The sequence below is a fragment of the Ascidiella aspersa genome, chromosome 6 (assembly GCF_963924565.1).
Source record: "Ascidiella aspersa chromosome 6, kaAscAspe10.2, whole genome shotgun sequence".
In the NCBI taxonomy this organism is placed as follows: Eukaryota; Metazoa; Chordata; class Ascidiacea; order Phlebobranchia; family Ascidiidae; genus Ascidiella; species Ascidiella aspersa.
In genome coordinates, this window is record NC_139452.1 from 11,204,898 (window position 1) to 11,218,648 (window position 13,751).

The 13,751-nt window shown below is 39.7% G+C and overlaps 1 protein-coding gene across 1 annotated transcript in view; it reads right to left on the reverse strand.

The window, feature by feature from the left end:
• Nucleotides 1–8,822, reverse strand: part of LOC146139711 (pleckstrin homology domain-containing family H member 1-like) — a 53,231-nt gene extending 44,409 nt beyond the window's left edge. Inside the window, exon 1 of the mRNA XM_083391439.1 lies at nt 8,451–8,822. Within this exon, the coding sequence (XP_083247565.1) occupies nt 8,451–8,582 (132 nt within the window). The 5' untranslated portion in view covers nt 8,583–8,822. The remainder of the gene's footprint in view (nt 1–8,450) is intronic.
• Between the last annotated feature and the right edge of the window lie 4,929 nt (nt 8,823–13,751).

Here is a 13,751-nt window from a genome sequence, read left to right on the forward strand (position 1 = left end):
TATTTAAAAATTCCGTTAAGGTTAATAACTGGAAAACACAATTGTTGTAAAAAAAGGGAATTTGGCTACAAGCTATGTGTCACAACGCAATCTCCATAGTCTTTCTAAACATTTTATTGGAAAAACCTTACTTTTCATAGCGGAAAAAAAACTTTAAAACATGTTCTCGACTCAGCTAAAAGCTTCAACTAATTGCAATAGGTTCTGCCGCAGAAACTCGTAACCCTTGCGCACTTGCAGAAACAATAGATCGAAATAACGCGGCCCTCCAAAAAAGCGACCACAATCAGAAGTCAATTGTTTCAGGTCGCTGGGGACTCCTAAAAGCTCGTGCTTCACCGATTCTGGCCCGCCAGGCTTATCCCTTACTGAGCGGTGCCGTGGGAATGTGGTTGGTCGCCACGGTTTGTTTATTACTTTCTATGGAGAACTTTTATTGAAATGGAGCTTTTGGGTGTTTAACCGTTCGTAAGCTATCCAAGTTTTGGCGATGGAACAAACGTTAGGCGCGTTTGTGTAATATTGAGTAGCGCGGGTCGGGTAGGAAACGCAAACTGTTGATTTAGAATACAGACTGCCAAAGAACCCAAACTGCACAAATTAAGTTGTTGCGGTAAATTTTGTTTGGAAGAATCGGAATGGCAACTTATTGCAATTACAATTAAAATTTAATGTATCACATCAATTTTACCCTATATTGTAAATTTTAATATTGGGACCTATAGTACTTGAAAATACAGGTTAAAATGCTATTATTTTTATTATTTATATTTGAAGCCTATTCCAGCAGTGCCAGTTGATCTTATATCGCTGTCATGAGGTCAAATACAACAACAAAGTTTACAAAAGATCTAAAACATGTTTTTAACTCAACACTGCAGCCAAAAAGGCATCATCATTTCTGCCTAAAAACCTTATTCAAATAGAACAAGTTTTCCGTTACGCATTTATCAGACAAAAAAAATGCCAATTTTAAGTAATTTTTCTGGAATTTACCTTTTAAAAGCTTTTAAAAAAAATGTTCGGGAATTCATGGAATAATTTGTTCAGAGTTTAGCTTAATTTCCAGTTTTTACAAACGTGGTAATTCTTATTGAAATTCAATTTTGGCAAACTGGGTCTAATTTTATTGTTAATCCAATTTAAAAAAAAAATGAAAACATTGCAATTGTCTAAGTCTGCTTCGTACCAGCAGCCCCGGCGACATTCGGCGTCGGTCGATCGTCCTATCGTAAACAGGTTGAGTTCTCGGTCGCAAAAAAGGTTACGGGTCTCTACTTAGAAGGCGCTTTCTAAACAAACACTGACCGCAGGTTAGCCGCGAGGGTGTCGCTGCAACAGACCACCGTGCTAGCGGCTGATGGGCCTTTTCCGCCCGATGCAAGTCGTTAGCCAGTCTACGCCTGTCTCTACTTCCAGTAGGCTACTTAACCGCAATCGTCGCGATATCGGAGACGGCTAGATTGGCGACAGGGCGATCTAACGGGGGGAGGGGTGGACAGTTTCTGAAGCAGTAAGTCCTCAGAATCGAACATATCGCTTTCTACATTTTTAGCTGACACCAGCGGTTCCTGACCCGTTGGTAAATAACTGAGTTAAATTGGCATTTTGAAGGAGGTATAGCTTTTGTTGAAAGGTAAATAGCTAAAAGTAATTTCTTTTTTGTTCTTCATGATAATGTAAAATTTTATGTCGTTGTGGTTCAATCCTTTTTTGATTAAACATTTTCAGAGCATCACTTCAGAGATTTTGGAAAAAGAAAAAAAATGTTTGAGAACTATCGTGCTACACAATAAGGGCGTAAATGAGCTCAAGGAAAAATAATTTTTTTAGCGGAAGCAATTTGACATTAATATTTTTCTTTTGGTAAGAAACAGCATTTTACTGTACATCCCTTTACACAACTATATATCAAAAACAAATAAAAGATCAATGCAATTTTGGGTAATTTGAGGAAGGTTTTTGCTCGTGTTTGGGAAACAAGCTGCTTTGATGACAATCGAGCTATATAAAGTAAAGGAATCGAAACTCAAATGCGAACAACGATTTAAAATACTCGTTCTTCTTATCTCGCATTTCTACATCATATGATTTGATTTAACCTAGGGTGTGGTTAAGCAGAAAGGCAAGCGATAGGGCTCAGGTGTTGTCAATCAATTAGGAAGTAATTCACGGTTCGCAATAAAGATACATTTTTTTGTAAAGCAAACATTTACCAAAAAGGACTCGGCCCCCTTTAATAAGAACTTTCGAGAGGTGGGATTGCAGTGTTTCAAGCAGCACATTTCCGTGCTATACCGAACCGCCAACAGCCCCCGAGGAGATTTGGTGGCCGTGTCCCTGATAACTGCTAATGATGGTGGTTGGATGTCAAGCATGCGTCAGCCGTCGGGACAATCGTCGATCGCGTCTTAATGGCCTTGTGTCCCGCTTTGCAAACCTTTCAGCACCTTTGGTCGACCGTCACCCGCTAACTAAGTGGATCGGACAGACACTTGAAAAGACCCTTCAGTGACTTGACACCGCAGAGACCGCATCGAGGTGTTCGAACGGCGTTTACGAAAACGAGACAAAAGGTTTTTTTTTTGTTAAGATGGCGTATATTAGTTGACGATTTTATTAACTTTAAGAATTTTTTTGTGACGTGACAACTAATGCTAATTAACTAATCACCCGACTTGACAATAAACGCCTGTTAGGGAATTTCCATAGATTACTGCCCGATTAGTTGATTGTTTTATAGAATGCGCCCGAAAAACAATATTACTTTGTCCAAATATCAACACTCGTATGTTCGATAATATCAGATGGCACCCATACTCAATATTACACCTTTAAGTCGACGTTGCTGGTTTGAAAGGTAAATTATTTAGAAAATAAATTAGAAATGTTGCTGTCCTTAATATATATATAGATTGCTGTGACACAAAGTTTGGCCTATTAAGCTGACAAATAGTCTTGTATTTTTTCATTCTATAATTTTTTAACGACTTGATAATAGCAATAAAGTAATCTGGTGTCGAATAACACGCCGTAATTTTACCTCAAAATATCGATTATTGGTCGGGGAATAAAACACAAAACCCTTCGTCTGACAAGCTATCTTTTTACAAAAGCCCAATCTAAAAAAGCAAGGACATAGGACTAAACCAATAGCCAATACAGGAAACCTGACCTTAATACTAACCCACTACAATTCAAAGAAAGTAATCCAGCTACCAAGGCTACAAATGTAATATTTGATTCGATCACAACGGCAAGACCCTCTTTGATTTTCCGTGGTTAGCCTTCTCTGGTAACCGACTTGGCTACAAACATGAAAGACACAGCGCTCTTTCAATTCTTCTCGGATGATTGGTTTTCAAATGCTTAATTTATATACACGACAATGGTGGCGAATGTAATAACTTGATCCATATAAACGAGGGACCGACTGCGCAAGAGTTCGAGCTCTTTTATATTATATAACTATCCCCAATCATCTTGACATACCGTTTTATTGTACTTGCTTAAAAATTCTTGCAATGTTTTCAGGGATACAGCTCGATGACTACATTAAAGTAAAATACCTTGTCATTGAATGTTTATCTACATTTAAAGCCTGGGTTTAAAACGTTGAATAAAATGATATTAGGTGTAAAAAAGTTTAATTAGGTGTATCTTAATTTACTTCAAAGCTATTTTTGTTGGGCTGGTGTGTAAAACTACGACACAATAGCCAAAACAGGAACCTTTAAAAGTGTTACGGAGTTTTTCGTATTTGGCATCAGAATCAGGTACCCATTAGTACTTTATTTTAATGAATATTTTAAGCCTTGCCTGATGAAATCAATCGATAGTTTCTCTAATAATCTTGATGAGTATCGAGTACTTCAATAAAAAATATGTTAAGCGAAATCGCGGAAATGCTAGATTATTGTTAGAAAAATCCAACACTAACGCAAAAAACTAAAAAATCGAACGAGTTCGCTGTGACAAGCATTAGGGTCATTAAGTTCAATTCAACCCTGCAACCTATAGCGGCTTATAAGGCGCACGTGACCTCCTCTTCAGCTGTCGAGTCAGGTAACGACGCAACTGGCTGGAGGTCTCGACGCACCGTGGCAACGCGTTTTCGCTCCTATACCATATCACAGCTTCAAGGCCCCTGACGTAGGAGGCAGCTGTTGTTGTGTCAAACCACGATGATTCCTCCTACAGCAACAGGTGACATTCACCGAGACCCTGGCTACTACATATAGAGGATACTGACTGGGGCTGAGTGTCCACTTAAACAAGATACACATGCGAAGGAATATTGCCAGGTGCGGTGTCCCTAAGGAGGCCAGTGTTACACGAGAATAAGGCCTACCGCTTATTAGGTACTGGTAGGTAAAAAGGTCACGTCTCAATGTAATTTTACAATTTAGCGTGTTTAACCAAAACACAAAATTGCAACTATAGATGTAGATCGATATGTAAGATGTCATCGATTTTAGACCATCTTAAAAACGCTGAAACATCTCGGCAGCATATCGCTCTAAGCCACCAGCTATCGTGAGAGAAAACTCAAGATCGGAAAAAACTAATTAAACTTGCATTTGGTTACACATTACACGTAGAGAAGTTTTGCGTGTGGGCAACAGCCAAGTGTCGTTAACAGCCGGCTTTTACGACTTTACGCCTGCTGGGTTTTGGATGGGCAGGCGCCTTTCCCCCGCGCTACTGTGACAAGACAGGTATCATTTGACTCCTTGACTCCATCGCCGCAAACCAACCGGAAACGGAGATGTGCAGTCCAACTTGTAACCAGTTTGCAGGTGAACGCTGTTCAACGATTTATCAAAAGAAACCTCTTAACAGATATATGTCCAATCCGGTCGTGCCAGAAGTAGAAAACTTTTTTATTCATAAAAAATTCATGATTCCTATATCGACCATAACTTTAACTGAGCCTCCTTCAGTTTTTAAAACAGACTTCCATTATACCATAGGGACTTGAAGTGTCGCAGTTGAAAATCCATACCAGGTCATTCCTACATTACATGCTGGCCTACATGAACAGCGAGTAAAACTTGTGGACAACATCCACAAAACATAACTACCACGTGGATATAAAGTCTACTCTGCCAATTGCGTAAATTAAAGCTTTTGCTGAATTTTCAAGCTAGTTTAATTCATGGAGGCAACACCGTTCTTCATAATAGATCACCCAGCACGTAACTTCAAACTTTATAGGTTACAATGTGTATGACTAAGTTTTGACTGGGTCTCATTTCTATTGCGAAAAAATATCGATCACGGATGTGCTATGGGGGTCTTGTGCCATCACAATTAATAACCTTTTGTTACGTTAAGTGTTTCTCAGAAAGAGCTTGAAAATGATTCTGAAATTGAAACATGTGACCAAAAACTGATAAGAAAGTAGCAACAAGCGACAAAGCTCACCTAAGTATTAAAACTTGACAGTTAAAAATGACAATTTGCCCATTCAGTTTCAGGCCGGCCAACAACCAACAAAACAACTTTTTTCGCGGTCAAAGGTAGAACCGTGCCTGCTGTCCATCAGGCAAACCGCAGCATCAAATCGCGGCGCGAGGTCAAGATTTTCGAAAAGATAGCCAACGCAAACACGCCGGCTTCCTGGCGAGCTCGGATCGCTTTCGTCGCGCACATCATTTCCGCATCAAAGAAGCGCATCGGGCCAAGGTCAAACACAAGCTGTCCCCAACTGTCCACTCCCCCAAAATGACCTGCCGTGTCGTGAGAACGCGAACCAACGCGATGTTAAAACGCCGTCAGGCCAACTGCGCCGCCCATAAAGCAAATCCCCGCGCGACGCCGTCCATTGACAGATGGCCGAATTTAAGGGACAAGCGAAATCCGCCAACAGCCTCGAACACGACACACGACGGCCACCATTGTGACGTCACGTCGGCTTTGTCGCCCGGGTCGTGGCGCTGGTCCCGGACAGCCGGGAGGCAACTGTGGAGAAATCGCTCTAAAATGCGCAAAAGGCATAAGAGCTTGGTGTAATTTGCCGAGCATTCCGTTTTTTTTTGTATAACTAAAAGGAAAGATGTTTTATCAAACGTTAAAGCCCACAACAGACCAAAACTTTGCTAATAAAACAGTCCGTTAGCTCACTGAACTGCCGAAAACTCAATGTGCTGAAATACAGTAGTTTGACGCTGTCTGAAACGCAAAAATTTTACTTTTTAAAAAGCCAAGCCGGCCCCTTAACAAATGCTGCCCTCCCAGTTGAACAAAAGCGAAAATAAGCGGGTGTAACCGACTGCTATCTGCGACTCGACCGCTCTACTGCTGACGGGGAATGAATTGCCGGGCAAAAGTAGGCTATGTGCGACTGCAATGTTGCGAGTCGCCGCGGCTGATCGCGGCCACAAGTGCGCAGCTTTTGCTTTGGCGCGGAAACGGGCAGCGAGGGGGGCGGAAAGACGGGTTCGCGGCCAGGTAGAGACGCTGTTTCGGCTAGGACCAAGACAGGAAACCGAGACACCGGCGTCGTTTGGTAGAAAGCACCTGACAGCAGCAACAGTAGAGCCGGTTGGGGTCGGCAGGCGGTGCGCATTAAATTAATCCCCGCTTCCTGGTTTTGCCACGTGATATATGTGCCAGGGGCCCGCTCACCCTTATTCAGGGTCACAACGCTACGTGGTATTTCATTTCCACCTCGGGGCCGATGACAAATGGTCTTCGCACCCGGCACGGACCTTTAGCCTCGCCGTGTTGCTTTTGTGAGAGGTTTCGGTGTCCGATTTTGGGCGGCAACGGTCTGACTGCGACCGCGGGAGCTTCTAATCATGGTTTTGTATACACTGGCCCGTCGTCATCCGATTTCAAGCCGTTCTTTTAGAATCTAGTAGATCGTCGACAACCACTACGAAAAGTCAAGCTCGAGTTCGACGCTACTTCTTTCCCAAAACAAACCGACTGAAAAGTGAATTTCATACAGAGCCATGAAGGGGATGCACGTGGTAGTTTGTTCCCTTTTCAAATGCATGTATTAATTCAACATTAAAAATTAATAAGTGTATTAATTCAACATTAAAAAATGGATAAACAATAGGACTTATATAAAAAACTTTATAATGCGTATAATATATGTTTTGCTTTGTTTGGGCTCTAATAATTTTCAAGAAAACCCTTTAAATTTCAAGAATTATAACCTAAACAAAGTTTTTCGGTAAAAGGCAGAACAGATGGCCCACCTTAAATGAAGTTTTACTGAAAAAAATGGAAAATATTGGCAATAGTTTTTTTTTGATAAGTTTTTGGCTGAAACCATATACTTTGTAACATACTACCTAATATCTGATGACCCGTTGGAAAAATAGCGATGAACGTAGTATTACAAACAAGTTTTTAATATTAGTTGTAAATAAAAACTTTTATCAAGGTTTACTCGTAAGACTTCAATGTATGTTTAAAAGAATTATTATCCTATGATTGTACATAATCCGATGTTTAAGTATGAGTTTATGTTAATAAATTCAGTTATTTATCAGTTATATAAAGTAATCTTGATTGTGCAAACCTTTATCAAGATTACTATTATGTAAAAATGCAGCTATATTAAGTATTAATAAATAATACAGCTAAAATGTAAACTTAAAATATATAAGAAAATAGGAACTTAAGATTGCATTTCCCCCTACAAAAATTATTTAAAGCATAATACTTTATGTTGAACCATATATTTTACCCTGTGTGTAAAATACCTCGAACCCTCAGAAAATCAATTCAGTGGCTAACCGATGACATGACTATTAATTCTACTGACCAAAATAGTCAAAGGCAAACATTCAAAGCAGTCATTGCTACTGAACAGGAAAAGACAATTGACAGACTGATTGTTTGCTAAACGCTTTGGTCAAACATTGCTGGCATACTCTAAATTCACAACTGCTCCTAAATTAGACAAGTTTAAATAAATGGCTTAATCGGAGTGGTATTTGCCAAGCCATATTTTGTAACTTTATGCCTAGCAACATTTTTATAACAAGCACAATCTTTGATTAGAATACGGGATAGTAAGATAACATGACTATAAACAGATTAATTGCAATGAATAGTCACATTATATTCAGTTCATTGCAGAAAACCAAACTTCTGCATTATATAGGTAAACATTCACCTTTTGAAAGTATTGTTGTCACAAACACAAGGATTGCTGTTTTCAAAACAAAAAAAATGTTTAAGTCCCTGTGCCCTTAAATGTTTGAATATCCATGGTACTAAAAAAGCTTTGAAATTAATAACCTATGGTTTTATGGTTTGAAATTAATAACCTATGGCAGCCCTATATTTAGTTCATATTATGTAACCCTGCCCTTCACTGGAAATACTGTTATATTTTAGGAATTCAATGTTAAAGCCAAGTAATCTTGTCCACATACATCTTTATTTATTGTAAAAATTCCAATGTGCAAACAAATGGTATCACTGACCTTTGTTGAAAGCTTTAACTTGATGTTAGTCGCTTGGATTCTGAACTGTTTCAGTTTTCCTTCCATTTGAAGATATCTCTTCTTCCATTCCAAGGCGATTTGGGCAGAATCCATGCCCTCCATACTAGTCATACTTCTATGCACTCAAGTTTAACGTGATGCCATCCGAAAGCCCTTTCAACTTTCCATATATATCCATCCACACTTGTCCGTCCAAGTTGTTTTAGCAACCTTGCAGCTGGCCGCCTTTCTTCTATCGCTTGATTTCCTCGCGTTTTCCAGTCAATGCACGTAAAATGTTTCAACTGACAAACCGCCGGACGTTCACAGTAGTTGAGAAACAACAAGTTTCAGTTTGGCCACATTGCGTAACTTTACACTGCAATGCAAAATGTACAACGTAACCACTGATATACAATTCGTAAATTGATTAAAACGGAAACTCAGAATTGCGTTTTATCGTACTGTTCGCGGCGGCATCGTTAGCGCTGTGCTTCGACTACAAAAAGCGCGTAATGAGAGTAGGGTAGCCGCAAGCAAAAGATCGATCGTAGGTCTCTACTTGTTACACGCCAGCGCGCAGCAAACCATAGCGTCAAACCCGTGGACATCAGACGTCAATCCTCTATCTACCTTGTCTGGCGCACGACTGGAAGATTGGCGCGTATATTTACAGATCGAGGGGAAAAAAAGAAAAACGTCAAGCGCCCGACTAGAAAAATTTAATATGCACTAGTACACCGTCTAGCGGTTATTTATTTCGAGTTGGTAGTCATTTAGTTTCGCAAATTGTTTAGATCAAGGGCCTCAAACACGCTGCAACGCTACCATATTTTATGCGGTGAAAGATCTACTATTACGTCACATTGCCTATTCAACTCCAACTCTAAGATTTGTTTCTGCTGACAATTTGAAGCCCAATATCGAGTTCCTTGTCCTTGAAAAACGCTGCCAGTAAAGTAGCCAGAACAAATAACTATAGCCTAAAATCAGCCTACATGTGTTTATATTTTATTGTGTCCTTATTTATTGTGAATTGCGGCCCTTGGGCATTTTACACGTCCTCATTTGGCCCTCAGAGCAATTTGAGTTTGAGACCCTTGGTTTAGATTATATTCATCTTTGCAGAATGTTTTACCTCGTTTTCAGGGATTCTTTAACTAGTACTACATTTTTGTGCTTCGTGCAAATATTTACTTAGAAAAAATATTGATAAACATCGAAATTATAGGGAAAATATTTTAATTTTAATTTTTTCTAACATGAGCTAAACTAGATAAACGATCAAAATAAACGCGATTTCAAAAGGTATTTTGTTTTTCTTTACGAACATAAAGTAGCAACTGCCGGGACTCCACAAACTACAAATTCTATCAAGGAAATAATCTAGTCAATTAATTTTTACGCTCTTTGCGTGAATCTATTTAGAGTTGGCTAAGTCGCAGAGTCTGGCAAAACCCATGCGACTCTTGTTCTGGTTGTATTTAAGTTTTTCAATTACAACCTGACTTGGGAAACTGATGACTTAAACTGGAACAAAACATGAAAAATCGTATTTTTAAAACCCTGTAAATCAGGGGTGGGCAATTATTTTTAACCGCGGGCAGCATGAGACACTCAAAATGATGTGGCGGGCCGGATCAAAAATAGAATCTCAAATATACGCAATATGACGTCATACTCTGACGGTATAAAAGAAATAAGCTAACGAACTTGTTATTACGTTTGGAGTTGTGCAAAAATGTGCAATTTTAGTCAAATTTAAAGGAAGCCACATGACGTCGCGTGAAGCGCGAAAAAATTGCGACTATATTCGTTTTAAAATGCAAACTTTAATTTAGATTTAACGGGCGCATGGAGAACAGGTAAAACGCATTGAGCACAGATAAAAACTATCTATTGCATCATATATTGACGTTTACCAAAAATTAAGATTAAAATGCGTAAAAATGTCGCACAAAAAATATTTTTTTGTTTTCTTGGGGCTTTAAGTTACCAATGTGTCACCTGCGGTAGAACGGCCATACTGCAAAGACGAGATAAATCGGAAGAAACACACAAAATGGCATTAACTAAATTAGGTTGACAAAATGTGAATCAGTATATTTCAGAGTTAAGAAAACGGTCTACATTTCGTTCATATCTTAAAGACGGAATTCTGTTAACCGAAGCGCAGAAATATATAAATATTAAACTAAGTTTGTTAAACTTTCGTTGGGAAGAGTGTCACAGTGCAGAGGACGCTATTTGTCTGTAAAGATGCAAAAAATCGCGTGGCACATACAAGAAAGACGGAAGAGATTCGCGCGCAGCGCGAAAACTATTTCCGTTAAGGATTTGTTGTGGAAAAGCTCTAAACGCGAAGTGCGAAAACTCGCGAATACCCAAAAGCTGGTGGCGGGCTGAACAGGCTAAAAATTTAATTTGGCGGGATAATGACTAGATTCGTCCCTGGATAAAGTGTTTACGGTACAACCAAACATGTAGAAACTCACCCCTGTTTTCGCTTAGCCTATGTATTTCCAGGAAAATACGCCGCGGGCCGGATTAAACTACTCGGCGGGCCGTATGTTGCCCAGGTCTGCTGTAAATCGTAACAAAACTTGGAAATCGTATTTTCGAGAAAAGCAATCAATAACATTACACCGAACAAACTGCAACTCACGTTAATACATTTTGAGATTAAGACATAACAATCATCTTTAACAACTCTAATATGCTACAGTTGTTGACGTTTTTCATTGACGACTTTAATGTGCTACATATGTTGACGTTTAGCAGTAGAAAATCACAAATATCGAGCTACATTGCGTAATTTTCCAGTAAAAAAGTATATTTAAGCGCCTCTATGCCCTGCCTGTGCTGTCTTCCTATCTATTTGAAAGCACTGCCTGTCTTATGCAAATGATTTAAGTTTATAGAAAAAGTACAGGCATATGTTTTTTGTAGCTACCAATCATATTATTCGAAGAGGGGGCGGCTTTCGGTGAATTGTCTCAAGGGAGCCACAGCACAGAAGTTTAAGAATCATGCACTAATTTATCGAATGATTTTGCTAAAATAGTTAATTTTTGCTAAAACTGATTTTGCTAAATAGTTAAAGGATGTGTTGTTAATACTTGAAGGATTATATTGGATAATATATATAGCCAAAAAAACAGAGCAATTTTATGTGGATCAGGACTGTTCCCTCCTGAAAGTTCACAAAATACATCACAGGTCAGAATGAAATATATTTTTTTGCTGTCACAGTTGTAACATACACTAATAACAACCTAATTTGTACTACACAAACTTACCGTCGCATCAAACGACGCATGGCCTAACGCCTGTTTTGTTACGCTTCTGAAAGCTCACAACTAACATACACGGCGTTTAAGTAGAGGAGAGGCATTTTCCAAATAGTCGACTAGTTCAAGTAGCGAAAAGGGTGATATTGCATTCCGACTTTTAACTAGATTTTGAAATATGACGTATTTCAATACCGTTTTTTAAAGTAGGAGTAAAAAGCTACTTTTCAAATATTTTTGCAGTATTTTCATGTCCGGTTATTCAATGCTGGCTTTAATAAAAATGGCACTGTTAACCTTTTAAAAGAAAGGTCGGACGCCCTTGTAAAAGTATTAACCTTTTTGCTTTCGGAAATTGCCAGCATCACGTGACGAAGTAAACGAACGTTCCAGTTTCGGGTAGACCATGCCAAACACTCTCCTACAATAAACCTTACGTTAAATCCACCGCTTGTTAATGACGGCTGTCGTCTAAGATCAATAATATTTTTTTACAACTCTGACGTGTGTCCAAAAAATATCCAAGGAAGCGCGAATGGTTGTTGTGATTTAAATTAATAGAGCTATAATATCGTCGTCGAATGCATAAATTACACATTCAGGCATACGGTAAAGAACTACCTAGTGAAACTTAATTTGAGCGAAAAGTACAAATACATAAAGCGGACAAGAAAGTATATTTCCAGAACTTCGACTTCTAAAGATTTTTTTTAACTTAACGTGTTTATTAAAGCGATCATATGAAAAGTGAAAAAACAAAAACAAGTAAGGTTGAGCCATATATAGTTATGGACCTAAATCAAACACGTGGGCGACAATAAATAAAATGTCACCAAACCATCGGCGGGCAGCGAATCAAACCGAAAAACGACCGGTTCGCACACTTTCGACTTGCCGCCGATGCGCAGAGCAGGCTTCAAGCGTCCGGTTGGCGTTCGGCGCGCACTATATTTCACGTCCGTCGACGCCGCGGCCCGGAAGCCATCCAAAGTTCACATTTCGCAAGAGGCGCGAAAACGAACGATACGCTATTTTTCTGAATGGCTATTTTTTTGGCAGTTTTTTTGGTGGGTTCGACTTTTCAAAGCACTGCCATAGACCAAACCCGTGCTAGTTTCGACTACAGATTATCACAACATGCTATATTAACGTTCTTGGATTTTACGTTTGGTTCAGATATTTTTGTTTAACCCGATAAAACTTCAGACATATAAGAAAAATAGAACAACGAAAAACCTTGAAAAAGTGATTTTTCCTAAAAAAAAACTTAAGAACAAATATTTGTGTGGTTTTAGGATTAAAAAATTAGTTCACGTTTACATTCCATTTCCTGTAATTACACGGATTGTGGAAAAGCTCTAAACGCGAAGTGCGAAAACTCGCGAATACCCAAAAGCTGGCGGAGGGCCGATCGCAACCCGTCCGGTCGGGCGAACGCACGCGATGGGTCAGTGTGTGTGCGTACACCGGCTGCGCGCGGAGTTGTGGCAAATCGGAAAAAAGAGGAAACACAGATAATTCTGCCGCGATCGCAGTTAATTGTGTCATCAAGGCAACAGCATCGCAGCAGGAACGACGGTGCATAGGCTGTGCTATATTCGTACGGGGCCGCTATTAACTCGCGCAGTAGAGACCACCTCGGAAGTAACCCGCTAGAACAATAGTCGGCCGCACGGCGCGCACCTTTATACCGAGACTTGTGCATGTGTGCTGCTGGTAAACGGTGACAATACACCGCGATACGCGCTGGTCCGGAGTGCTGCAAGAAAACCAGCGCGGCTGTACAGTCATAGTCGTACGGAACCGCGAGCAGACCGCAGCGCTGTACAGTGATAAATGCCGATTGTTTCATGTTGTATAGTGATATATATGCTGATTGTTGCAGGCCGGCTATAGCTTCTGGTGTAGTGTTGAGGTGGCGACGGAAACTTTTCAGAGAAAAGCGGTTAATAGCGACGCATTGAGTCACGGCTATAGAGCGTTCGCCGTTTGTACGAGAGGAATAGACGGA